The sequence below is a fragment of the Dermacentor variabilis genome, unplaced genomic scaffold (assembly GCF_050947875.1).
Source record: "Dermacentor variabilis isolate Ectoservices unplaced genomic scaffold, ASM5094787v1 scaffold_12, whole genome shotgun sequence".
NCBI classification, from domain to species: domain Eukaryota; kingdom Metazoa; phylum Arthropoda; class Arachnida; order Ixodida; family Ixodidae; genus Dermacentor; species Dermacentor variabilis.
Genome location: NW_027460280.1, coordinates 60,802,669 through 60,830,185, shown reverse-complemented (window position 1 = coordinate 60,830,185; position 27,517 = coordinate 60,802,669). Strand labels below are relative to the sequence as shown.

At 40.3% G+C, this 27,517-nt stretch overlaps 1 protein-coding gene across 3 annotated transcripts in view; it reads left to right on the top strand.

Moving 5' to 3' along the window:
* mbc (dedicator of cytokinesis protein myoblast city) overlaps nucleotides 1-27,517 on the top strand; it is a 91,715-nt gene that overhangs the window by 58,465 nt on the left and 5,733 nt on the right. For 2 of the 3 annotated variants that reach the window (XM_075676393.1, XM_075676392.1), the window contains exons 33-41: nucleotides 468-920; nucleotides 3,682-3,909; nucleotides 4,475-4,813; nucleotides 5,931-6,014; nucleotides 6,564-6,695; nucleotides 9,003-9,121; nucleotides 14,974-15,003; nucleotides 20,245-20,509; nucleotides 22,496-22,595. In XM_075676393.1, coding sequence (XP_075532508.1) covers nucleotides 468-920; nucleotides 3,682-3,909; nucleotides 4,475-4,813; nucleotides 5,931-6,014; nucleotides 6,564-6,695; nucleotides 9,003-9,121; nucleotides 14,974-15,003; nucleotides 20,245-20,509; nucleotides 22,496-22,595 — 1,750 coding nt within the window. The remainder of the gene's footprint in view (nucleotides 1-467; nucleotides 921-3,681; nucleotides 3,910-4,474; nucleotides 4,814-5,930; nucleotides 6,015-6,563; nucleotides 6,696-9,002; nucleotides 9,122-14,973; nucleotides 15,004-20,244; nucleotides 20,510-22,495; nucleotides 22,596-27,517) is intronic. The other variant, XM_075676394.1, reaches the window with a different exon arrangement.

Genomic DNA, 27,517 nt, shown 5'->3' with positions numbered 1-27,517 from the left:
AGCACCATGTGAATGTCTATTAAAAGCTGCCTTCGGCAGGAGACACCGTATTGCACAAGAGAGGAAGTGCGAATTATTTGAAAGTCACTGTTTTATTTTCTGTGTTTATTAAGAAATTGGTTGAATTTACTGAAAGTTCAGAATATTTGAGTCTTTATTGTCACAAGCTTAGTCTAGGATTTTTAGCTGTCCTTATTATAAAAAAAAAACACTGCAAAAATAAAAAAATAAAGAAAAAGAAATATGTGGAATATGATTTCAAAGTAAACTGTTGTTTCTATTTGCTTGGATATTAATGATTATCGTGTCTAGAGCCACTTTCTGAAAGCCATTTTCAGCTCTGTCTGTCTTGTAAGAACTGTCATATTTAAGGATCCATTGTTTGAAGTTTGTCTTAGTTGTGTGCCTTATTGCAGAAAGTGGTTTTAGGCACTTTATCTTGAAAACATTCAACTTATTTCTTCTAGGAGTTCTACCATGAGATCAACCGGCAAGAAATGTACATACGATATTTGCACAAGCTGTGTGACCTGCACCTGGAGTGCGACAACTACATAGAGGCAGCCTTTACACTGCAACTTCATGCCAAGCTACTGCGCTGGTCGGATGAGAGTTTACCGAGCCTGTTGCGCAGTGCCAAATATCCCCAGTGTGAGACCAACCGTGAGCTCAAGGAGCGCCTTTACCACGATATCCTTGACTACTTTGACAAGGGCAAGCTCTGGGAGGCCGGCATCACGCTGAGCAAGGAGCTGTTGGCACAGTACGAGAATGAGACATTTGACTATGCCCAGCTGAGCTCTCTGCATGCACGCATCGCCACCTTCTATGAGAACATCATGCGCCAACTGCGACCAGAACCCGAGTACTTTCGAGTTGCTTACTATGGTCGCAATTTTCCAGCCTTTCTTCAAAACAAGGTGAGCTGCCTTTCTAGGAGCCGACTTCCATGTTGCTGAGAATTATTTCTCAATAAGAAGCACTTACTTTTTAATAAATCTCGTATAAAGATAGTATTTTATTGATATGTACCATCTATGTACCACTGCTTTCTCAGGCAGCGAGTGTCAAGTAGCTCGATTGTGTGGTAACCTTCCACTTGTTACTACTTGTTAGTCGCCATCAGGTTATTCACTTTTGTAGTACTGTTGAACCTCATTGTAAAGAATTGGCATCTGACACAAAAATACCTTTGTTATATCTAATATTCATTTTAAGCATACATGCTAATGCTAGTATTTCCGGCAAAAAAAGAAAATCGCAATCAAGTCTTTGCAAAAGAAACACAAGCGTGCTGCCTCCATCAGGCCAACAAAGGGCCTCCTGTGTATTTTGATGGCCCATTGGCAGCTTGTTGTGCCGATGCATGGCACAGAAATAACAATAAAATAAATGCACGCACTTTGCGCTGTCAATCATACGCTACCCGGCAATCACTGTGATCGCCAGGGATCGCAACGTTGGCTTGTCAGCTGTGGTCCAACGAAGCCAAGTTGCAGGCCAAGATATGCATGCACATCCAGAATGTGCCATTTCAACATAAGGGCCATGCACTTAAGTTGCACTAGCTAAGTAGTATAGTATGAAAGGTTGGTTGGTGCCTATGCCGTGCTAAACGTAAGCCAAACGTGGCTGTCCTCAGAGAGCCGCAGTGCGCTTAGCCACTGGACTCGTGGCGGCACCTCGCGGCGGCCGCGGTGTAGCCACCGCGTATTGGAGTGTGCTTTATGATGAAATAGAGCACACAGAAGAGAGCGAGGATCATGGGGTTTTTGAAACGAAAGTCCTTGAGAGAAAAGTGACTTCACGCTCCGCTTGCGAGCTCCACGGATCGCGTACGACAGCAGAACTTGGCTGAGATGTTCACAACAGCGTATGCTATTCGCGGACTATGTTATCTCACCAAGGCCGAGGGGTGGTTCAGGGCCCCTTTAAAGGTAGAATACTTCTGTCATTTCGAGAGTACTTGCAAAAATGTCCAGGAGGGCTCCTGCATAGTACCTTTATTTAGCGCCGATAGCCAAACCTATGCGGGGTGCGCAGCGTTATCCCTCAGACTATGCAAGTGAGGCGCTTCTGACAGACAGCGACTCTGTAAGTCCTCGCCCCCAATACCGACATCGTTATAGTGATGGCCCCGTCGCTACAGTGCTGTTGTTAAAGTGACAGGCCCTGTCACTGTAGTGCTGACGTTTAAGTACTGGGCCCCGTCATTGTAGTCACTAGCAAAAATTTTACTTGTGATGCTTATGCATTAGCCCTTCATTTCTCATGAGTATGTCGCGTGAAAACATATATTACGGCCTCTTCTTTAAATTTATGCTTTTTAACAACTTAAGGTGTCATGTACAATGCTATTAAAATTAATTTCCCACCTAGCCTACCATGTCTGTAATACAGTAACAACAGTTGTACAGTGACAGCAACAATTGTTGCCATTGGTGAACAAACCATTAACCGCAGCCCTGAGAACTAAGCTGCAACATTGAGTTTAGGTTGATCAGAAAGATTATTTTTGTTGTGCTTAAATGGAAAGTGTAGCATTGTGTAAAGCACTGCTTCATTTTAATATGTGTGAAGCATCAGCTTCAAACTAAGGGTTGACTGGTGTACAGCTTGCAAGATAATGCTGTCTTCCTCATGCTGACATTGCACAATATCAATCCATGTACAGTATTCAGTGTGCTATTTGCAGGCAGTGTGATTCGCATGAAATCATTATTCCTGTTCATTGAGCTAATGCTTTAGTGTGATGCTGCAAGCACTGGGGGCGGGGGGGGGGGGGCTTTGATTTGCGACGTTTGGGAAGTTCGTTGTCAACCAGATGGCAGCAGGAAAGTTAGGGATAATGTTATAATCACGTGAGCTGGGAACCTGAGGCAGCTCGATCTGTTGAGGGTGTAAGGTAGCCGCTGGTTGGCTTGCAGTTGTGCTCCCTACTCAGAAGCATGCTTCCTCATGCTATCAGCTCTTGGTGATAACATTGCTATTCGCCTTGCTTATTGAGCTCAATTCACCTCATGAGAATGATGACTGAATTGACAGTGAGTGTCATTTCTGCAGCTCTGTTTGAAACTTTGAGCTTATACAATAAATTAATTCTGTTGAGAATGCACCGATGTTCCAGCTGAGAAAGCTGTGTGCATAGCACTTATATTCATTGGCACAGTTGGCTATGTCAGAAGCAGATAATAAAAGAGCCGTACAGTTGCCATGCTCGCAAGACTGCTTGTAGCATCTTATCACTTTTCACTGTTGCAAACAACTGGCTGTCAGAGTAAACAATGCATGTGTTGTTATGAGTGTAGTGCCAAGCAAAATAGATAGTAAGTTCTTGTTCATTTAATGATAAAGGTTTACTTTGAATAAGTAATTGGATGAAGCAGCTGTACTGGTACAATCCAGTAGTAGTAGCTTCAGTAAACTGTGTCCTAGTTTTGCTGCTACATTGTATCTTGTTAGCCCAGTTCAGGTTCATTAGTACAGTTGTGCACTAATTGAAGTGGCACTTCTCCACTGGTACCGACATGCAGCATAAGTACTGAGACAAACCTGTGCACACAAGGCTTGCGCCAGGCATGAAAGGGAAGGTCTGAAGGGGTTCATATATCAAATGTGCAGTGTAAGGTATTTTTTATCTGTATGAGCACTAAAGCTGTGCCTTGAACGCTTGCCGACTAGGTTTTTGTGTACAGAGGAAAAGAGTATGAGCGATTGAGTGACTTCAGCACCAGGCTGCTCAACCAATTTCCCAATGCCATGCTGCTGACCAAGCTGACTATTCCTGGCAAAGATGTCACTGAATCACAGTCCCAGTACCTTCAGATAAACAAGGTGGACCCTGTGATGAACAATCCCCAGCGCTTTCAGAATAAACCTGTCCATGAGCAGATTCTCAAGTACTACAGGGTGAGTGTGTTGTCAACTTCTGTCCTGAATTTGAAAGACTAGCTTATACTCTGTAATCAAAAATTATAATTTTGCAGTGAAGTGCATCTGTTGTAGTGCCATCTTTTGTTGTCAGGATAAAGTACATAGGTTTTTTTGCTGCAACTTAGTCGTATAGATTTAAAAGTGCTTTTTTAAGCATATCTAGTAACTCCAAGTAATTATCTATGTTACTGTCTTAAATGGGATTGTGGAAATTGAAAAAGTGAAAGGTGACGCAATGATGTATATGTATTGAATGGCAGTACAACCTAAGGAAGGTTGCTTTCTATAGCTGCCAAAATAGAACATGCTACTTGAACAGAAACGAAGCTGTATTTCTGTAAGAACTGTGGTTTCTAGAAAAGCAAGCTTGTTTACTTTGCACTCAGTGTATTTCTGAATATTTTTTGTATTTTTAATTTTCTGCATTAGCATGCTCTTTTATTTATTTACTTCTCTGTTGTTCTTATCATGTTCTTTATAAAAAATAATAGTTACTGCCCTTCATACGAAATGCAGATGTGTCTTTGCGTTTCTTATTCAGGTGAATGAGGTGAGCAAGTTCACCTATTCACGTCCCCTGCGGCGAGGCGAGAAAGACTCTGACAGTGACATTGGCAACATTTGGCTTGAGCGGACCACACTAGAAACTGCCTACATGCTTCCTGGTATCCTTCGCTGGTTTTCTGTGATCAAAGTTCAAACTGTTGAAGTCAGCCCACTACAGAATGCCATTGAGACTATGGAAGCCACCAACACCAAGATCAAGGACATAGTGCTGCAACACAGGGCAGACTCAAGCCTTGCCTTAAACCCATTGAGCATGCTGCTGGGAGGCATTGTGGATGCTGCAGTCAATGGAGGCATTGGCAATTATGAGAAGGTAAGAAGTTGGTGCAGTTTTTGTGTTCTGCTGCTGCCTTTTGTTTTTCTGGCTTGCGTCAGATGTACAACGTCCCGTGTATTGTAAAATCGTACTGTAGTAGGGAAGTGCATTCATGGCACTTCTGATTCCATGTGCTTGTTTACTTGGAAAATTTGGAGGTTAACAAAGAAGCTTGAAAATAAGATAAGGACCATGCACTGAGCTATGGAACAAAGAAATGCTAAGCATAATTTTAAGAGACAGGAAAACAGCAGTGTGGATTAGAAAGCAGATGGGGGTAGCCAGTATTCTAGTTGGCATTAAGAAAAAAAATTGGAGCTGGGCAGGTCATGACGCAGATAACTGGTGATCTCTTACGTATTACAAAATGGGGTGTCAAAGGAGAAGGGAAGCACAGTTGAGGACGGCAACGAATCACTTTTAGGTGGTGTGATGAAATTGGAAAATTTGGAGAGATAAGATGGAATCAGCTGGCACAAGACAGGTTTAATTAAAAATCACTGGGAAAGACCTTCATCCTGCATTGGACATAAATAGGCTGCTGCTGCCGCTGATGATGATGATATTGAGTGATCTTGCTTTGGCGATTATAAAACTGTTGCATCCAATGTTGACATATTATGACCGTGCATATTTACATACGACTGTGCAAGTACATTTTTGTGTGCTTGCCTTAGTATTTTGTTTTCATGTTAGCCCTTTATCAAATTAATTTGAGCTGCAGTGTCTTTTCTTTTTCTTATGTGCACCACCATACTGGGCCTTTGGCTCTGGGTGAGTGCTTGTGAAAAGAATGGAATGAATGAACTTGATGCTAGGTTGCTGCATGCTAGTAATAAGTTAATTTTATGTTGATAGGATTACTTTATTATTGTGCAAGTTATATCATGATTTGTTCTACCCAACTTGCTGGAACTGAAACACATATTTCTATAAAATTGTCTAAGAACTTGAAGGCTTTGCCTGTCTATAGCAGCGTGAAATGGCTTAGAAATGTATAATTCGTTTACTTCTTGTGTATATAATAGCATGTTTATAAGATGTAGAAAGCTGTGCTTTCCTTGCCTCTGGTAACGAGAAGAGTATAAAGAGACTATATTGATTTCATTTTCAGGCATTCTTTACTCCAGAGTTTCTTGAAGCAAACAGGTCAAGTATTGATGGAATCAACAGGCTAAAGGAACTTATTGCCTGTCAGGTAAGATAGGAGCAAGGAATATAAAATTATGAATGTGGTGATTGTTATGCTAGTCACAAGTTATGGTGGGGCCACGGAAGTACCACTGCGGAAGCCTTATCGGGGTGTCAGCCAGATTATTATAATGCCAATGTAGTGCTCTTGCCAGTTGAAACAAATTATTAAAGTGAAAGACATCTTTACTCTTTCATTGTACTTGCTTACCAGAGTTCAGACTAAAAAAATTTTTAATGGACATCTGTCACATAGCCGGTGACAAATAACATAATAGCTGAAAAAGCTGCACCTCTGTCAACAATGTACATTTAGTTCTGGTAGTTTTTGTTACTTCAAGCCTCTGTCTTATTGTGAGCTTTTGTCTTGTTTAGTTAGGTACAGAAAAAGTAGCTTAAAGTTGGATGTGAACAACCAGTGTTGTGGCCTCAGTGTTCTAGCCAACTTATTGTGTGCAGTCTTATTCGCATAAATGCTAAAATAAGTGCACATTGTGTGAGTTAGTGTTTGTTTCACCCTGACCATAGTTTTGCAAATAATGTGTATTTCCTACAGATACCACTGCTGGAAGCTGGCATTGAAATCCATCGAGACAAGGCCCCAGAAAGCCTCCAGCCATACCATTCACACATGCAGGAAAAGTTTTTGAAGCTGAAGGCACATATTGAAGAAAACTATGGCAAAGCAGTAAGTATGGTTTGAATAACTCATCTGCTTAGCTGTAAGTAGTAAGCCAGTTTTTGTTAAATACAGTCAAGCCTGGATGTAGCAGATACCTTCGTTGCACAATATGTGTTTGCCATATCAGCAGTTTGTTATATACAGGGTGTCTCAGCTAACTTTAGCCAGAGTTTAAAAATATGTTAACGCCACGTAGCTGGATAAAGCCAAGGAAATGTTGTTCGCAGTCGCTTGGAGATACTCAGGTTACTTTTGTAATTCTACCTAATTGCATAATTAGTCCTAATTAATTACATGACTTTCCAAATATGATTAGATGAAAAGTGTAAATGAGAAAATTGTAGAGCAACATGAAAAACTCCTGCTACAGCTTTCTGTTGCTCAATACGTGCTACATAAAAGTGTTTTTCTGAGCGTGAAAGCAGCCCGTGAATACACACAAAGTGCCTCGAGCAGCCAGTTGTGCAACAATTTTGTGTGCATTTGCGGGCTTCTTTCACACTCAGAAAAACACTTCTATGTAGCGTGTATTGAGCAACAGAAAGCTGTATCGGAAGTTTTTCATGTCGCTGTACAATTTTCTCATTGACACTTTTCTAATTATAATATTTGAGAAGTTGATTAATTAAGACTAATTGTATCTTTAGGTGAAAGGAAAAAAAATTATTTAAGTATCTCCAAGCAACGGCAAACATTACCTTGGTTCTGTCCAGCTACATGATATTTGCATATTTTTAAACTCTGGCTAAAGTTAGCTGGAACACCCTGTATAGTTAAACTTTCCCTAAAAACGAGCGTTAAAGAGCAGAACAAGGCAGAGAATGGCACACCAAAAATGATGCGCACTGCTCTTATACGGCAAAAATATGTGAATAAAGTAACCTCCTCCCCACTTAAAAAAAAAGGAAGAGGAAAATGAAGCATACAGCTTGTCTGATGTCACAATTGCGGCAGCACTTGCATAAGTGAAAATTTTTAAAAATGAAAGAACTAATGAGAAAAAAAAAGGAAGTGCAACACTGAACTGATTAACTCTGTTCGTCTGGCATGCACGGTGGAGGTTTCTTGCTACCTTCTCACCCTCCCCCGGCTCATCAAGATGCCACCATACCACACTTTATTCCATTTATTGTAACCTGGTCATTAAAATATTTGACTCCCTCGTAGACTTGAACCCAAAAGCACTGAAATTTTGGCAAGTTGGTACATATTCATAAGACGCAGACAGAGGAGCAAAGAAATAATGTATTATATTTCATTCTCAAAAAAAGGTTTGTGTAAAATATGATTTATGATCAACCCATGCTATAGCAGCCATATTTCAGTGGGGCTAAGTAACCTGGGAACTGCTAGAGGAACCTGATAACAAGCCTAAAAGGTTTAAATTCTACGTAGCTTCTTTCTTACTCCAGTTGTCTTGCGACATACATCATATTTTATTCATCTTATAGTTATTTGTATTACCAACAGCAATAACAGCGGTGTGCAGGGCTAAGCTAGTGCCCTTGTTTAGTTTCTTGTAGATTGATGCATTGCACTTCTGTTAACTGTTAGAAAGCTATAGAAAGCTAGGAGTCTTTGGCATTTATACCCACTATTTACCAGAGGTTTTCCGAAGTGTATCAAATTCAAGTTCTGTCTAAGAAACACATTAGCAGGCTTTAGATTCAGATAGCATTTATTGGAGCTATGTTGCTGGACCTCTTACAAAGTTTATTTTAGCTAAATAGTTAAACAAACAATAATTAGGCTAATTAATGATTTAGCCTCTGCATTGCTATTATTGTCACCCAAACACACCTTGTAGCCAATATCGAAGTCCTCCAAATCAGAATTTATAAGAAAGTCTTGAATTACTGTGTCATCAAGAAACCGTGCGGGCTTCTTGCGCCGCTCCACCATGTCTGAAAAGAAGAGACATGATCTCGTAGATAGACGTGAAAAATACAGACAGATACAAACTGGATAAGCTTTATTGTGATGCCTGTCTGGTACAAACAAAAGCTGTCATGCAATTTCAGTTTAACCAGAGGGGTTTCACATTCGCAAATTAGGTACCTCGGAAAAGGCAAGAAGTGAGTGGAAATTGTCACGCAACTTTACTAAGGCATGGCTAGAGGTGTGCAGAGGCACCCAGACAAGCTTTCTCTGGCTTGGCACCTTAAGGATCAAGCTGTACAGTTTTCCAAGCTTCCTTGAACTTAATTTTAAAGGGAATCTGCTGTTAATCTCTGTGGTGCCAATACTGCAGACACTGTGCTAGCCTGGTTTTTGATTACTAGTTGCAAACCTGAGCACTGATTTTTTCCGCAGTCACCACCTCCAGAGTTGATTGAGCACCCCATCCTCATCAGGCGGTACAAGGTTGTCCCTGCACCTAATCCATCTTCACGGACAGAACGTACTGACAGCTCTGTTTTTGCGCCAGATAGGTAAGAAATGCTTCACTGCATAAGATATTATTCTTGGTAGTTAATACAGTTGAACATCAATATAACGAAAGCATATATATTGAATTATCACATAAAATGAAGTAAATCTAAAAAAAAATGTTGCCAATATCAGCTGGTAATTAATACATGCTTATAGGAAATATTGGATGTAGCAGTTATTTACTTGTTGTATGTGACTTCATTATAATGAATTTTGACTGTAGTTGTGTCCGTGTTTATTGAGGCTAGTTGTTTTGTTAGTTGCATTCTGGTCACCTCTTCAGTGGACACTCCTGACAGCATATTCCAGGGGCAGTATGTGGAAGTAGCCTAAGCACATGCATTTAATACAATAGATTTTTTTTTGTAGCTTCTTATTATGAACAAATTGTTTTGTGTATGTTACGGGAGTGTAAGCCATTTTGAACTGCCAAAGGGTGCATTCAAGTGCAGTTTCACATTTTTGTAGTTTCACAATATGAGATGATCTCAGAAAGTTTGCATTCTTTACAAATGCAGGGGAATCATGATGTAACAAAGTCATATTGTTCCACTTCAAAACTTCATTGAAGTGATTATTTTCTGAAAGCGAGACTTTACTGTTTAAGTGGTCCGAAGAACTCAACAGCTTCTTAACTTTTAATGCACTTGTGGTCGCTAAAACCTTGTTAATAATTATTGAGGTATTTTTCAGTGTATTAGACAGGAACAAGAAAGTGGACACACACAGCACTGTGTGTCCACTTTCTTGCCCCCAGTTAATAAGCTGAAAAATACCTCATAATGCAGAACCAATTAGCCCTATGATCAACCCTGTTAGTAAGCATTTATGAACCAAATCCTGCAAGAAACCAAGGTGACAACAATTTGATTATCAAGGGAGCCAACCCCACTGTACATTGCTGGCACTTCACAGATTCACTTGGGGGCCTGTGGCCACACTGGAGCTTTTTCCTTTTGCCTTGTAGGTGCAGAGGCACACTTTCTTCTAGTTTGCTGTAAATCGGCATGTCGCTTATAGGCTGCCACCAGCCGAACACACACACACATATGCCCTGGCTGGTAAGTCTGCTGGCAAAGAATTTGTGTGGCAGCAATTTATGACAGCTGGCATGCCAGCTGTCATAAATTTTTTGGCTTCCACTGCTCAAACACAATGTCCCAAAACTATTGCGAGACTTGGCAATGCAAACACCATGTCAGTGACCAAAACTCACCCCCATGGTTTCGTAGTAGTAATACAATCAAGACTGCTTCAATATTAGGCCTAGTGGCAGAATACTGAGGAAGCACCTTGCTACGAAAAGTGTGGCTGCTGTGTCATTTACAGCAGCTGTATTTGCAATTCAGTAAGCTTGTATGGCAATAGAAAAACCAGGACAGCCGAGTACTCCAAACAATCGAGTGACTTGGAAAACTCACCCACGTATTCTAGAACATCCCTCCACTCGGCCCTCTACCTCTACTCAAGAATGAATGGCGGCATCGCCCTTCAAAAAAAGTTCATGATCTTCCATGGCAGTTGTTAAGAAGTGTAGCGTCTCCATCCGTCAAGGGGTGTCACTTTGCTCAACTCGGGGTAGTGGAGAAAGAGCTTCGAGTCTAGAATCACTTGAGAATAGGGGGTCAGTCAGCTAGTGTGAGCATATTCTGCCAGCATAATTAGCAAAATGACAGCAAGCTGCGTCAGTGTATTGTGGTATAGTTACTTGATTTAATGCACACTCTATTTAACACGCACCTGATTTTCGTGATCAGAGGTCAGACAAATGTCATTTCCTCATTTGGTAGTGTACAACCTTTCAGCTGAGTGAGGAATTCTGTTCTGAGGAAATCTGCTTGCATAAGCCGTGCAAAACAATGCCAGGTTGCAGGTTTTTGCATTCAAATTGGTGTTGGTCAGTCAGTTTTCACACAGATGCATGTGTTTTCATCTCAGATTTTAGAATCACAAAAGACAGAAAGAGAACTGCATAATGCTTGTGCTTCAAAACCCACTTTCCTATCCGCTTTTCAAAGCAGCGTGCTAGTCAAGCAACCAATTCAATCTGATGCAAAGTCAAGAAAAAAAAAATAGTTCAGTAGATTTGAAAACGTTTGTAAGGGCATCTCAATAATGTATGGAGCTTACCTTCACCGTACAAAGCTGAGCACTAGCACTGCAGGTTTAATTTTTCAGATTACATGGCCTGATACCATGTATTAATCTCCAGTTTCATAAAAGTAATTTAATTCATGTTTAGTGCGTAATCTTTTCAAGTGTCATGTTGACACTTGCAGGTGCCACATTTGCACTTCGGAATTATAAAGCCCAAAGAAAACTAATCAATCATATTTAAAGTGTGTTGCCTACATTTTAAGACATTTCTGATTAGATCTGCACTGCAAAATCAATAAATAGGAGGTTAATTAGAAAAAACAAGAGAAGATGTAAATCTGAGTAATTTTTGATGGTACCAGTATTGTCATGTAAGCCCTCTCTTCATTGTTTCTTCCAGTAATGCATTACATCAGGCAAATTCCTAAAATTGGTTGGTGTGTTCCAAGTACAGTGCATGCAAAATGGTCAAATTTATCCCATATCTGACATTTATTTCTGGGTTGTGGCACAGCGTCCATATTTGTAGGTACAGTAAAGCAATTGGGAAATTCACTAATTCATCTCTCTACTATTATTGTCTGTCTTTAATGATGCTGAAGCTGGAATAAATGGATAAAGGTTATGTTTAAACAGACAGAATTGGCATCACTGCACATGTGCACAAGCCATGCTCAACTTGGGTTCATTTGTATGCTGAGCGGGTAGCACACACTAATGTTTGGTCTGCTATGTGTAATGAATGTTTTTCTTATGTGAAATACTTACAAATCTGTTTTACCTACGCCCCTGCCATTTCTACAGCTAGGCTACATGGGTAGATGGACATTAGCAAGAAATATTTCAATGCTAATTTGGTTAGTTACTTAAAATGTGCAAATAACTCTTTTCCTTTTTCATTATTCACTTTAATGTGCATGTTGAAATTGCAAAATCGAAGCCAAGCAGTAGTGAAGTTATGTCTGCTAGCAGAAATCTCAAGACTAGCACCACTTTTGAGATATCTATCCTCAATATCTGCTAAAAGAAAATGCATCTGCGTTCCAGTTAAGATGATCCCGAACTGCTAGAGAAATGCTTTTGGGAAACCTAACTGGAATTCTGAGGCATTTTGTAACATGTTTTAAGGACAGGTAGTATCTCGAGAAAGTGGTGCAAGTTTAAAGATTCCTTCTAAGCAGGCATGGCTTCGGTACTGCTCAGCTTCGATTTTACAACTGCAACGTGTGGCCTAAAGGGCATGTTTAAAATTTTTAGGTAATTAGTCAAATCATCATTGAAAGTTCTCTTGCTGTTAACATCTGCCTAGCCTCATCGATTGGCTTTGAAAATGGCAGGGGCCTAGAATAACTGTTTTTGCTTATAAGTGTTTAATGTAAGAAAAGAAACCTAGTATAAAACTGCCTAATGGGCTTGAAATTTGATGGCATAGCGCCTGGTTTGAGCTGACACTACAAATAACCACATAAATATCCATTTTTTTTTCTTTGTCGGTAAACAAGGTGTCCAAAAAGTTGATGGCTATTGTAAATTTCAAGAAAGCTTTCGTATAGCACTTGTTCATTTTTGCAGTAACTCTGGTAGCATGTTCGTAAGGTATCCAATTCATGCCTTCAGTTGACGTATGGTACACTGGTCGATTGGTTAAATAAATTTTTTTGCTTTGTCATGCCCATAACTGTATGGAGTGCCCACGGGAGAGGGTCTAACTGCCCAGCAGTGTACCTATTCCTTGGCACCTTCACTGCCTCACATTAACTCCATACTATCTTGCAGCAGTTTCAGAGTGCCTCAAATGGAGTCATTTTTTGCTGAAATTAAGGCTTAGGAAGCTTGTGCTTAATATATAAGTACAATGCTATTAACCTCGCCAATGCTTATGATATTGTTCTAAATTACCATACTGAAGGTCTTAGGCATAGCACATCCAACATTGGACATAAGAGCGACACAGAACACACACACACATACGCATGAACGAGAAGGAAGGGGATTAACCGAGGGGCCCGATTTTTATTAGTCATATCATAAAAAGCCAACAAACACTGACACCAAGGACAACATAGGGGAAATTACTTGTGCTCAATAAATGAAATAAAGGAACGATAAATTAATGGAAATGAAAGTGGATGAAAAAACAACTTGCCGCAGGTGGGGAACGATCCCACAACCTTTGCATTTCGCGTGCAATGCTCTACCAATTGAGCTACCGCAGCACCGTTTCCCCATCCACTTTCTTGGGTACTTATGTTTCCTAGTAGAACCCTGGGAGTGTTAGCTAGCGCCGCCAGTCACAGACCTTGGCGTAGGATGTGGAACATCCTTTCTGCCTTTGGGGATGATATAGTAATTGAAGGATGTTGCTAGTTTGGTAAAAAAATATTGGTTTGTATTCAACACTTGCACATTTAATTTCCAGTAATAACTGAGCTTCTGACGTGGACAGCTGGTGGTTTAGTTTTATCTGCATTGTTTTATTTATTTTTTTGTCGCTAGGTTGTGCGCCATACGTTAAGCAATCAAAGCAGTTCTCTGTGTGTACGCCGTGGCTCTAATAGGGTTTCGTTTAGCTGTGGCTGAGCTTTTTATGGTGGATGATTGCGATGAGAGTTCCGTCTGCACATCCCACAACTTTGAGAATCTTGCCACATCAAAGAAGCATTCTTGACTGCGGCTTCCTCCTGCAACGGGGAGAAAAATCACATACCCCTTTTTCTTTTCCTTCAACCGTAATGACCCTAGCGACGGCGGTAATGATGTGACTGACTGACGGTTGCGACAACCCAATAGCTTCTACATTCCAGACGCACTGCTGAAAACAAACCATAGCAAAAAAAAAAAAAAGAAATGTAGCACGCACAGCATTTATGTCGCAGTGTCAACACTACTAAATCTTGTAGTCTGCGATATTCTAGCTTGTCACAAATCCATCGCATTGTGTTTTTTGGGCGCCTAAAATACCTTTGGAACTCACCTACGCTCATGTCGAACGCGTCGTGCCGTTGCCTCACATCACGTCGTTGTCTTTGGCCAATGCTCGCCAATAACACAACCAAAGAAGCCACTATCGGTGTCCCTCTCGTTGCGCCGGCCATCGTGAGACTAGCAGATGGCCAGGGTTGCCCTAGCAACCCTCAACATCATGCTCGCGACCGCGCGCGACCCTCGATCGAACCATTTCTCCGTGGTTCCTCTCGTAGCAGATGACGAGTTCCTTTTCAGATGATTGCAGCCTGTGTGGCGACAACAAAATTTGTTGTCTCGCCCACCAGAGATTACGACACTGAAGCGCCCACCAACGGTGTTGGTGAGAGCAAATCGGTTCCTAAGGGAACCGTTACAGAATATGGCCCATGTATTCTGTGCCACTCTCGTGTCCAGCGGTGGGTGCACTAGGCCTAAGACCTTCAGTATGGCATACCAGCAAGCCCAACTTGCAACCTTAGCCAAATTACCACTTGTTCATAGTCGTCTATGAGGCACGGGATGCTCTCTCTCTCTCTCTCTCTCTCTCTCTCTCTCTCTCTCTCTCTCTGCCTTTCTTTTCATTTTACACAATTAATGGTTAATGGTGCAGGTCCTTCAAATGATTATTTTCATGAGCTGATTGAAGGCTGATAGCTATTGCTTGAATGTGACTTGTTAAAGGCTTGTTTGTTATTATATTTTGCATATGATGCTTTTAAAGTGGCTGCATTGTCTTATTCTCGTTTACTAACAAATTTGTTTTTCTTTTTTTCTTTTTTTTTTTTAGCAGTAACAGGAAAACAGCCTCTGTGACCAGGTACTACATATTTTTATCTTATTATTGCTTGCAGCTCTAAAGCTTTTCTATTAGGCTGGTTTGGGCCTCTGAGTGTGTTGTTAGGCATTTGATTTTGGTTTACATATACATATGAATTGGTGAATCATGGGATCTGCAAAAAAAAGAAAAACTTAACGATAGACCTCTCCCTGTTTGCAAACGGCATGATGTCATTGCTAGTGCCACTCCCATTTGCTGCACCTCTGAAGTGGGTGCTGGTTGGCAAAAGACATTCAGCTGGCTGAATCTCTCTGTATGAGAGTGTTGCTTGTATCTAAATTGCTGCATATTGCTATTTTTTGAAGTGACAGCACCTGTGAATTGTGCTTGGGAAGTAACCGTCCTCATTTTACTTGCACAACAAGGCGTTGCTGTCCAGTGCATGGTTCGTTTAAGTCAGCATATGGTGATTTCATAAGAATGCCTCTTCCATAGATCAAAAAGTAACAAAAATTTTCTCTTTTAAAGCTACCACAGAAGATACACATTTTCACTGTGTCGAAACAACACTTCGTTTAAATGGCTGGTCTTTGGGAAAGACGTTTGCATTCCATTAACATGAAGATATTTAAGTTGCGTCCCATTTACACTGCAGTATTAAAGGGTTCATAAGATTAACTTTGTCTGCAATTATCAGCCATACCATGGCGGCTCAGTGGGTCCATACCCTGCAGCGGTGTTTTAATCCTGATGGGTTTGGAATCCTGGTTTAAGTGCATGGTAAGAAACCTCAATGTTAAAATTAATCTGGAGCCCCCCCCCAGATATCCCACATAAGCTACTGTAGAGCTTAGGGCTGTTAAGCACCATAATTTAAATGACTTAACTATTATCCATCGTCATGCGAGTACACAAAACATACATTAATACATCATCCATTGCACCATAACTTCACTGTGCCTAATGCCTCCAACATGTCTGCTGCCTCCCTTTGCTACTTTCAACTTGTGATCACATAGCAGAGTGTGGGTGTAGGCCAGTTGGTAATTCATAATTTTGTGAAGTTGCCGCAAGCAAAACACGAGACTTGAAGGAAGGGACGCAAAGCGGTTGATCACAGTTTAATGCTCCTGCCGTAAAAGTAAGTATAACAATAAAGGAAACAAGAAAGTTCACTGTTTTACTGAAGATCCATGAGAGATTTGCAGTTAAACATGATAATTTCAGTGGGTCTTTTGCATTCCCCGTGGTGAAGCGTATAGTACACACAGCTTTGGCGATCGTAAAAGCATGCTAGCAGTGCACTACATTCCCCGTGGCGAAGCGTACGCTTTTCTAGCAGTGATAAAAACATGCTAGGAGCTCATTCACAGTCCTACTTTTCAGCCGATAAATTATACTGATACGAAATTTTTTTTCTGGGCACAGTGCCGATGGCATCCAGGTATATGCATTCGCAGATCGTTGTATCTCATTCATTCTTACCTACCCACAAATTACAGCCCTTGAAGTTGCGTCAACGTCTGATCACTGTGAATGGCCCTATTACATGGAATGCATGTAAACATTTTCGTAAACGAGACCCATTGCTATTAAATCACACAGTAGTATGCCATGTACACAAAATGTGGTGCATTTCCTTACACAAAGGTGAAGCGATGTCGCCGCTGTTTTTCGCTGCACAGTTTATTACGCCACAACAAACGTGCCGCCTTTCCGCAGAAAAGCCGCTGCCGCTGGTCTTTATCACAGTCAATCACAGACCAACACGTGGTTCACTTCCACGAGTAAAAAAGCCAGCATTGTCAGTTTTGCATTCAGTTTACGTCGCACTGATGTTCTCCAGCACGCAGTGCTGTTAACCTGACTGACAAGATGATTGTGGAAGCTTAGGCAAAAAATATGTATATTTTTTAAAATAAACGCATTTACGCGCTGTGCACCCGCACCAAGCACTGCATCACTAGGGAGCCTTCACCACTCGACATGCCGGCAGCCAGCAGCAGCCGTTTTGCCTACCAGAGCCACTGGGTGTGTTCAGGTGTTCACGTTGTGATGTTGCCGGTGCTGTATGACCTACCCTGGGCGAGGTCTATTCTTCAGCCTGGAATTTAGATTTGCAACCTGCTTAAGTATATGTGACATAGTTTTGCACTTTTTTACTCTCTGTAGACAAAACTGCAGTTGAACCTCAATGTAACAAACACAGATATAACAACGTAAATCTGAAAAGCATGTAATGCATATATACTTATAATGAATATTAGATATTAGCTAGATGGCATTTTTGTGCCCGATGCAACATTGTTATAACGAGGTTCAACTGTATTAACAAAGTTAACGTTTTTGAACTTGCACCTCATAAATTTTAGGTGTTATTTGTAAATTTATATGTTGTTTACAAACTATAGGATTGTATACGTGGTAATCATTTTTAAGTTTTAGACTCTTAAATATCACCTGTGACAGATGGCATAATTCTTGTCCTTGAGCTGGATTGTTCAAAGAGGCAGACATTACTAGCACGAAGAATCGAAACACATATTAAACTAATTAACAAAATTGACTAATTAGCCTTTTCATTAATTGCTTTACGGCACATATTGCAATTTGAAAATTGTAGCCGGTGAGTTTGCAAGAAGTATCCACTTGAAATTAATTTCCAGGATGACACCTGTTGCGAGATGTTATTTCCAAACGTATGGGACGAAATATGTGGGCGTTTCAGTTACTTTTGTGCTTCAATGCATAAAAGAGCATTTCGTTAAGAGTGGAATAGTGCATTTTTACAGTGAGTTTGATGTGCATATCTTCAGACTGGTGCCTTTCTGGGAATTCATTCCAAATGGATACGCCTTGCAGACTGACTGGCTACAGTTCGTGAATTATAATGTGCCGTAAAGTAATTCATTAAGAAGTTAATTAGTGATATTTCTTAATTACAGTTAAACTTCAATATAATGAAGTAGGTAAAATCGGCCATTTGCTTCGTTATACTAAAATTTCGTTTAGTGAAATTCAACCTTTTATGCAAATGAGTACAGTCGCCGATCAATTTTTCTTACACAGAAAGGGGACACAGAATTTTCCTAATTATTGGGCAATCAAAAAATGCGAATTTAAATGAGAAAACAATTAATTTAATGAATTTGGCTGTCGGTGACAAATGATATGATTTCATGCCACGTCGACAATATCTTCACATAGGCTGTATGAATTAAGCGAACCCAGCCACGCTTTCACGCGCAATCCGCCCAAACAGCTGATATCGTCACCCGCACTGGGATGATGCTATCATGAAAAGCACCGGCAGCGTAACGGAGAGTGAATGCTTCATCTGCCTCTTGCTCCAGCGGGTCACCGAAACTCGAGATTGCGCAACCTTCAATACTAAACGCGTAGAAAGACAGCTTACATGATGCCATGCCATTTCGGCAAGCCCACTCTTTCCACCCACTGCAGTTTAGCTCTGAACAGGGCACGTGGCTGCATATGCACTCAGCTAGCTGCACTCACAGCCACACGCAGCCACAGCCAAGACGTGCGCCAACTTACCCCTCACCCCTCGTGCGCGCTTCATTGTGTTACTGCTAGCTCCCCTCCCCCTCTTTCCCTTTGCTCGCGCGGGGAGACTGCACTCGTGCATGAAGCCACCAACTTTCTCTCTCACCCTCACACACTTTCACTCACACCTAGCGCACAAAGTGCACACAGCTCAATAGGATCTTATCACACTTGACTTTATATGGAACATGAGGCAAGCAGCGGCTTATAATTAAATCATTTGACCATCTGCACCTGCGGAAGTTTCCATTTATTGTCTCGGCATTCTTTTGCTGTGCAAGCAAAATTTCGTTATATTGAAATTGCATACAAAACACTTCGTTATATTGAGGTTCTAATTACATGGTGTTGTATGGAGAAGAGGTTATGAAAAGTTAAATACTTCACTGTGTCAAGAATTTTATTATATTGAAATTCGTTATATAGAGGTTTAACTGTAGTTGAATATGTGTTTTGATTTCTCATGCAAATAAGGTCTGCCTCTCTGAACAATCCAGCTCAAGGTCTAGAATTACATTACAAGCAACAGACTATTTTTAAAATTCTGTAAAACAAGAATGATGACCCTATATACATGAACATAGTGCCTATACATTGTGATTCATAATTGGTGATCACTTGGATGGTATTCTAAAAAAACCAAAATTACAATGGATATTTCAATGTCTTTTGCACATACAAAGCTTGCTTTAATCATAAAAACCTTAATTATTAGCGGTGAAACAGCTTTACACCTTATGTGACAATGCTGATGCTGAAATATAGGCCTCAGAAGAATACCTTTGAATGGAGAAAAGCGCCAGCATAATTTTAAAGGCAGATTGTGACAAAAGGGGAAAAAAATGATATTGGCTGTAAGCTTCTCTCACTGTTCATATGGAGGCATAAACATTCAGTGTCAGTGCTATTTTATACATTTTCCTTTAGTGTGGATATGCATAATTAGGAGGGTATCAATAAAACCTTAGAGACAATTACTTTATCCTGACAACAAAATGCTGACTGGACAGCATTAGCGGAGTACAAGGGACTGGGCTTTTGTTTTCTTCTTTCCTTTCTTGGTCATAAAGATTGTGATCATCTGTGCCATGTTTGTGCCATGAGATCCACAATGTGGCTGTAATTGTTCAGTCTAGTAATGCAAGAACTGATGATGTAGTAATTAAGGCTTTATCCATGATGCATAATGTAGGTATTGCAGCAGTGGGAATGTGTATTATCCACCCACTCTTTTTGTTTCTTCTCCTAAGGCATCACTTATGCTCAAATCAGTCTTTTCTGGACCTCAAGAGAGATATTATTTAGGTGTCTATTACAAATTTGTCCTGGCTTTGTGCTTACACAGTCGTAAAGTGGTATCTTGCAGCTATGTTGGTTACCTAAAATATGGTATGGTAAGCTATGCTGGATTAATACTTGTTATTATATAGAGTTAAATTCAGTACAGTGTTATCAGCCTCTGAAGTTTCTTTTCGCTTTGATAAAAAGACCCTTTGCTTTTGTTCTTTTATCACAGCGCCAGCCCCAGCTTTTTCTCTCTCTAAAGCACTGTATGGTGTATTTATTGTGGATTTACCTCATGGATTTATTGTGAAACTCCTTCACATTTCAGACCAGATTGGCTTTTTTTGTTACCAAGTTGCACATCGTTGCGCATTGTCAACAATGCAACTTGCTACTGCTTTTACACTTTACCTGCATCTTGCTCTGCCCTAGCCTGCCAAGTGTACCTGGGAAGCCACAAAGCACACCGATGGCCAGGGCGCTTGTGCCCTCAGTGTTTGCAAAGCAGAACTCGGTGGTGTCACCACACAAATCACATGGAAAGAAGAGCCGTGACAGCACAGGACTTACCCTAAGGCGCAACTCTGCTGCATCGCTGAGCTCCCAGCATGAGGAGAAGTCACAGTCTCAGTGGTACGACCTACCACCGACTACTGATAAAGGATCAGAGGCACCCATCATTGAACTGAATGAACAGGTGAGTTTGCTTTTGGAGCACGTTCAAAATTATTGTCTGCTAATTTATAAATGCCCTTAAAAAATTATTGTATGTGAGGGAAAAAAGAAAAGCAGTATTTCGAAATTTCCTAACTTTTTTTCTGTGTTGGTTGTCACGACACCTAATATATGTTATTTTTATTTTTTTATTTATTTATCAATACTGCAATCCCCACTGGGGATTTTAGCAGGGTGGGAAACAATACATATGTAAAGAACACTATAGCATAGGCGACGAACACGATACAAATCAAGTCACCAGAGCTTGAACATAGCAGTGGCACAGCAAGATGACAAATTTTTACTCAATACTTGAAACAAACACCGAAAGTGATGATTTTGAAACTTGGTCATTGGTTAGATGATTCCATTCAACCACTGTTCGTGGAAAGAAGGAATACTTAAAACAATTATTATGCGTACTAAATGGGGTTATTGTTTGGCTATGCCATTGCCTAGTAGCATAACCAGATGAAAAAGTAATTATTCCCGTGAGGTCTGTCTTATAATGACCGTTCATAAGTTGAAAAAGGAATTTTAGTCGTGATAAATGGTTTGTTTGCATTAATGGTGGCAGTTTTGCTTTTGTTAAGAGGTCTGTCACTGAAGTGCGTCCGAAACTGTTATAAATGAAACGAGCTGCTTTTTTTTCCACCATTTCTATCTTGTTAGTGCCAGTTTTAGTAGAAGGGTCCCAAATTACAGATGCATAGTCTAGCATCGGCACAATTACAGCTTTATATGCGAGTAGGCGTACAGTGGGAGTAGAAAGTTTCAAAGGCCTCCCTACAAAAAAAAATGATGTTATTGTTCTGTTTGGTTATTAACCCCATAATTCGTAGCACCGCCATGTTGACAGCTTGAAATGCCTCTAAGATTTGATGGTGGTAAAAATAAAAACGTGGGCAAGGCACAGAAGCTTTCATGTATATTTTTGAATTTTTTAAAAATTTACATGTAATGTTAATTTGAAATTAAGAATATGTTAAAACATATGTGACCTTAAGGGGCATTAGAAGCATGCAGAAGCATTTGGGTTCACTCAAATTATCTTTTTTATGCTACTACGTATAGACTTGGCAGATGTTCCAGAATAAAATTACTAAGATTGTTCAGCTCATAATTGAAATGTCAAATATTCAGATGTCCCCACTGGTCATGTACAAACACATTCCACACAAGGCTGATAAAAATTGGAAACTTTGCCATAGAGCTGTGAAACTGCTGTTAATTGGTACCGTGAAAGAGAAAATTGTCACCCACCTGACAGAAGTGCGAGGCAACAAGAAAAGCCCATATAGGTTTCTAACAAAAAAAGAAAAAAAGTTCACAGTTGAACAAAACTTTGTTCTGGTTCAGGGATTGAACTCTGAACCAATGCCTTTCAGAGCAGTTGTTCTACCACCTGAGCATACTCAGGAGGCAAGCAGATAGCAAGGCAAGGCTGAGCCAATGAACAGCTCGAAGCATAGAGACACTGAACATGGCATATCAGTTCTGTCAAGATTCACAAAGGATAGCAAGGTTCATGATAGAGAAAGTTGTCATCCGACAGTAGCACAGGACTGTCGTGTGACAATTTTTCCTTTCATGAACCTTCCTTCACTTTGCGGATTTCATGCGGGATCGAATCCCACTGCCACGACTGCATTTCGATGGGGGCAAAGTGCAAAAACGCCTGTGTACCGTGCATTAGGTGCATGCTAAAGAATCCCAGGTGATCAAAATTAACCCGGAATTCCTGCCCCCCAATCCCCCGCGGCACGCCTCATAATCAGATCCTGGTTTGGCATGTAAAACCCCAGAATTTATTAATTTTTTCTTACTTTTTGCAGATTTCAGTAGAACTGATTTGCCATATCAGTACTCTGCCTGGTACATACATGAAAATGTTTTCGTGGCATCTTAGATCTTATGTGGCACCCGAGCATGAACTCATTCTGCCTTTTTTTTTTTTTAATTCCAGCTCACTCCTCATCGTCCCTTAAGATCAGAGGCTGAAAAGAGGCACAGCAGACCTTCCAGTGGCCAGTTCAAGCTCCCTCCTTCAACACCACCTTCTCAAGGTGATTGGACATGGAAATAGTCATTTTTAGCATCCTCAATCGCTTGTTGCATAATTGCATTTGGTTTTACCTTGGTTATACATAAAGCTGGAACTTTTTGCTGGGACTCTGCAGAATTTGAGAAAAATCACCACCCAAGCCTCCAAACAGATAGTTAACAAGCGAAGCTGAGACATGCAGCTCTATGTTTAGCACTGGGTTAATCCCGACAGTTCATTAAACGACTGCTTGACAGGCTGCCGGATTCTCGGTATGCAGTTGCTGCTTGCACTCGGCTGTACAAGCCTCTTCTTGTGCCTGGGCAGCTGCATCAGCACGGCATAGATGAGCTCATTCCTTTTCTGCTCGTGGCGTTGCTGGTCGAAAGCTGCCTGCTCCTCAGGAGTATGTGGCCTGCCCATTTCGGAGCCATAGAGGAATTGTTGTGCGCACGCTCGGCTGCAGTGAAGAGCAACCACATCACTACTGGCGCAGCCAATCGCATGCCTCTTTCTCTCTTTTTTTTTTTTCACATGCGCATTGAGGTTCCGCTGAAGGAGTTTTTGACCAAAGCAGAAAGCTGGGCTAGTTGGTGTGTCATCATTATTCAAAAGACTAGCACAACATAGCAGGGACAAAGACAGATAAGACGACAGGACGAGCGCTAAAAGAAAGAAAGAAAAAAGTTCGCAGTTGAACAAAACTTTGTTCTGGTTCAGGGATTGAACTCTGAAGCAATGCCTTTCAGAGTAGTTGGTCTACCACCTGAGCATACTCAGGAGGCAAGCAGATAGCAAGGCAAGGCTGAGCCAATGAACAGCTCGAAGCATAGGGACACTGAATATGGCATATCAGTTCTGTCAAGATTCACAAAGGATAGCAAGTTTCATGATAGAGAAAGTTGTCATTCAACAGTAGCACAGGACTGTCATGTGACAATTTTTCCTTTCATGAACCTTCCTTCATTTTGTGGATTTCATGCGTGATCGAATCCCCACTGCCACGACTGCCGTCCTGTCGTCCTCGTCCTGTCGTCTTCTCTGTCTTTGTCCCTGCTATTTTGCGCTAGTCTTTTGGATAATGAGTTTTTGACATACAGGCAATTGGCTAGCCATATACAGCTTCACTGTAAAAATTGAATGGTGGTCTACCACTTTCGACTGCAGCAGTGCTCCTCTAAAACACACTATGAATGGTTTAATTCTGCAAATGTAATGGTCAGTCTCACTCATAAATATGATATTCGTGCCACTGTTTTGGTTGGCCTAATGCAGCACATAGACAGCCTGTGCTGTGGTTCGCGATAACTTGACTCTTGGGGGAGGCTCACCACTATCAGGAATTTGGCAGCGACACCAAGATAAATGCCCATCAAATTGATATTAGTAGGCTGGGCATGGAGCATGTATTGTTTGTTTCCAATGTGTGTGAGAGCAGCAGTGCTGTGGTGTGAAAGTGGGAGGCCTGGTTGTCTTTTTTTTTTTTTTTTCAAATACATAATGCATTGAGTTGCACAAGGGTCTCTCTTGTGCAACTTAGTGCTGTCTCACTGCTTCAAAGGCTAACAGCACTAAACGTTCCACATGCTTCTTTGGTACAATGCTCATAAACAACACTTTTCTTGGTTGGCCTTGCAGACACCCCTGAGCTCATTAAAGCATGACTGAGGGCCTGCAGTATGGTAAATGCTATTGTAGAGCGAGCAAGAAGAATTGGGGATCCGAGGGGCTAGGTCTTTAGGAACAACCATATGTAGTGAACATTAAGAATATTAAGTCTTTAGAAAATTTAACCGCTATTGGTAATTCTACATTTTAATATTTAGAAATAGTGTTAATTTCTCCTATGCTTTCTTTCGAAGGTGTATTATTTGCTCCTGAGCTCACATGCTACATCACGTAGCATGTGGTTGAATCAATGTTCCACATCTGCCATCATGGTCATGAATGGCACTGGCTAATGTTCCCAGGGTTAGGTTTAGTTCAATGTATACAAATACCATATATACGCATGTAAGATTTGCACTTCCGTTTTACAATTTTGACAAGATGCAGCTCTTATACAGTGGCAGACTATTTCAGTCCGTGTTTTCCAGTTGTGCGTGATCGCCACGATTTCTCTATAGAAAAAAAGTGAACACTGTTGTTTTCATAAGGAAGTTATTTGTTCCTGTGAGCTCTTCTTTCTGTATGGGCTACCAACGTACGCAGTTTTCGTCAACGCTGAAGTTGTGGCCAGCTTCGCGCTTTCTATCATGCTGACAGGTGTGCACCACAACCTTTAGCTTGAATGCATCACCATCATTGTCAGATACTTACTTCAGGCAGCTTTACACGAAAATGCACCTGGCCGAACTAACTCTTATAGGGGCACCCGCATCTCTTATTCAATGTATTTTTCTTTTCAAATGCTTAAATTTCGGGCTGAGATTTCGGGCTCAACTCAATTCCTGCCGAATTCACCTTCCACCAGCACCAAGTCTTCTTTTCTTCCACATGCCTTTCCTTAATAATTAATTATATAATTAGCTATGATGCTAATTGCTAATTTAAGAGGAAGATTTAGCTCCGTGCAAACTCCAATCCCTCCTACTCAAATACATGTAAAATGCAGAAATACTGGACTTATTTTAATAAAATTTGTTGCAATTGAGAGAGAAGGTTAATGTCTAGCAACTGTAGGAAGCAGAATTTTCATTTAGGGCTTGCATGGTTTTGCAATAATTGCCGAAAATAAGTGAGTTTAGAAAAAAACAGAAGCACAAAGTTTACAAATCTGCACCTATGAACACATTTCTGTTAAGCTGCATCTGTTAGAGCGTCCAGAGCAGACAAATTTAATATATGAATTTACAAGTTACATGAATTGGTCACTATGTTTACAAAAGGTTTTGCAAAAGTCATACTCACAGAGGGGTGTATAATATATCAAATTTGTCTGCTTTATATGTATTATTAGGTACAGTTTAGAGAATTATATTGTTTTTCATTGCCGAGTTTCAGAGTTGTAAACTTGATAGTCTCATATTTTGAAATTTTCATCAATTTTTTTTAAGCATTTATGGCCTTCAGAAATCCGCATCCTACAGTCAATTGACTTTAGCTTTTTTTATGTGATGAATCTCAAATTTGGTTCAGTGGTTGCCGAGAAAGACTATTTCTCCTTTCCCATGTATTTAGATAGGAGCCCCCAAGCTAACGCTTCCTCTTAGACCTCAGTCATAATTTATTCCAAATTTCAATTAAAAAGGCAGGTAATTTCTGCTATGCTTTCCTTAGTTTTAGTTTTTATTACCATAAATGCAAAACACAATACATATATGAGTATGATACACCTTCAGGAGGAGGCCCAAAAGTAAGAACTATGGGAGGGCCTCCTATCAGAATTGTACAAAACAATTTCAGTAAGCACAGGAAAGAATGGACAGACATATAGTAAATGACTAAAAAAAACAAAGAACAACAATAGAGAGAATGCAGAACTGATTAATAGACTAATTAAAGTGACGAAAGCTTTAGAGACTATCCAAAACGGCTCAACGGTGACATTTTTAAATCAGGTTTTAGATTGATCCAATGGAAATTGCACTGAAACAGGCAGTTTACTATAATTTGCAGCAACTTTTGGTAGGAGAAGGTTATTTGACAAAGCAAACCTAGTTGTATCTTTATTAGTGAATCAATGACTTGGAAAAGCATCAACGGAAACTTGACGATTGATGACTTTATACAACAGGACCATCAAACTATAGCTTTATACATAGTAACAACAGGAAGTACATCAAATTTTAGAAATAGGGGCTTAGATGATGAAAGAGGGGATGTAAATCTTATAATTTTCATTGCCCATTTTTGGATACTAATCAAGCGAGACATGCGAGTATAGTAAGTATTTTCCCAAGCAGTAGTACAATATTTAATGTGTGTCTGGATGAAAGTGTGGTAAAGTGAGAGAAGTGTATTGATGCTAAAAGCTGAACAAGTTTTAATTAAGGATCTTACGCTGAAGCCAATTCTCTTTACTAGATCCATATGAGCGTCAGATTTTAGATTGGAATCTACAATGACTCCTAGAAACTTCGCACTACCTATTTGCTTAATTTCAATGTTGCTTACCCATGTGTAAATTAGGTGTCATAGATCTTTGAGGAGAATAGAAACCTATAAACTGAGACTTAGCAGGATTTATCTTAAATAACTTTAATGACACCTCTTCCAGTCGGCGTACAGTGTAGTTTAATTCATCTAAAAGTTGAATGGGGTTTATGGCAGATGTTGCAGTCGTCATATCTTCAGCCTAAAGAAAACACTTGCAACTATGTAAGTAACTGGGTACATCATCAATATATGTCACGTGTAAGAGCGGACCAAGAATGGATCCCTGGGGTACTCTTATGGGGATGAGCCTTTGTTGGGAAAAAGTACCATTAATGAAAACACTTCGATATCTGTTTGAAAGATCATTCTTAAGAAGTACCAAAAGCGAGCCTGTAATGCCACAACTTTCTAATTTAGAAAACAAAATTTGATGGTTAATATTGTCAAAGGCTTTTTTTAAGATCAGTGAAGACTGAACCTGCTATTAATCTCTTGTCCAACCGTGTTCTAATCCATTCAGTAAAGCTAATAACTGCGTGTTCTGTTGAAAGACCCATACTAAACCTGAACTGTGGCAGGGACAGTATATTAAATTTAGCGTAGTAGCCAGAAATGCAAATTTCAATTAATTTTTCAGCTATTTTGCTAAGAAGTGGGCGTACTGAAATCGGTCTACAATTCTTTACAAATGTGGGGTCACCCTTCTTTAGTGTAGGAATTACTTTAGCTATTTTAATTTGTTTGGGAAATATTCCTGTGGTAAAAATTAGGTTGACTATATGCCAGATAGGTTCAGCTATGATATATTTGACTGATTTAATATCTATTGAGTGTATATTGCCTAGG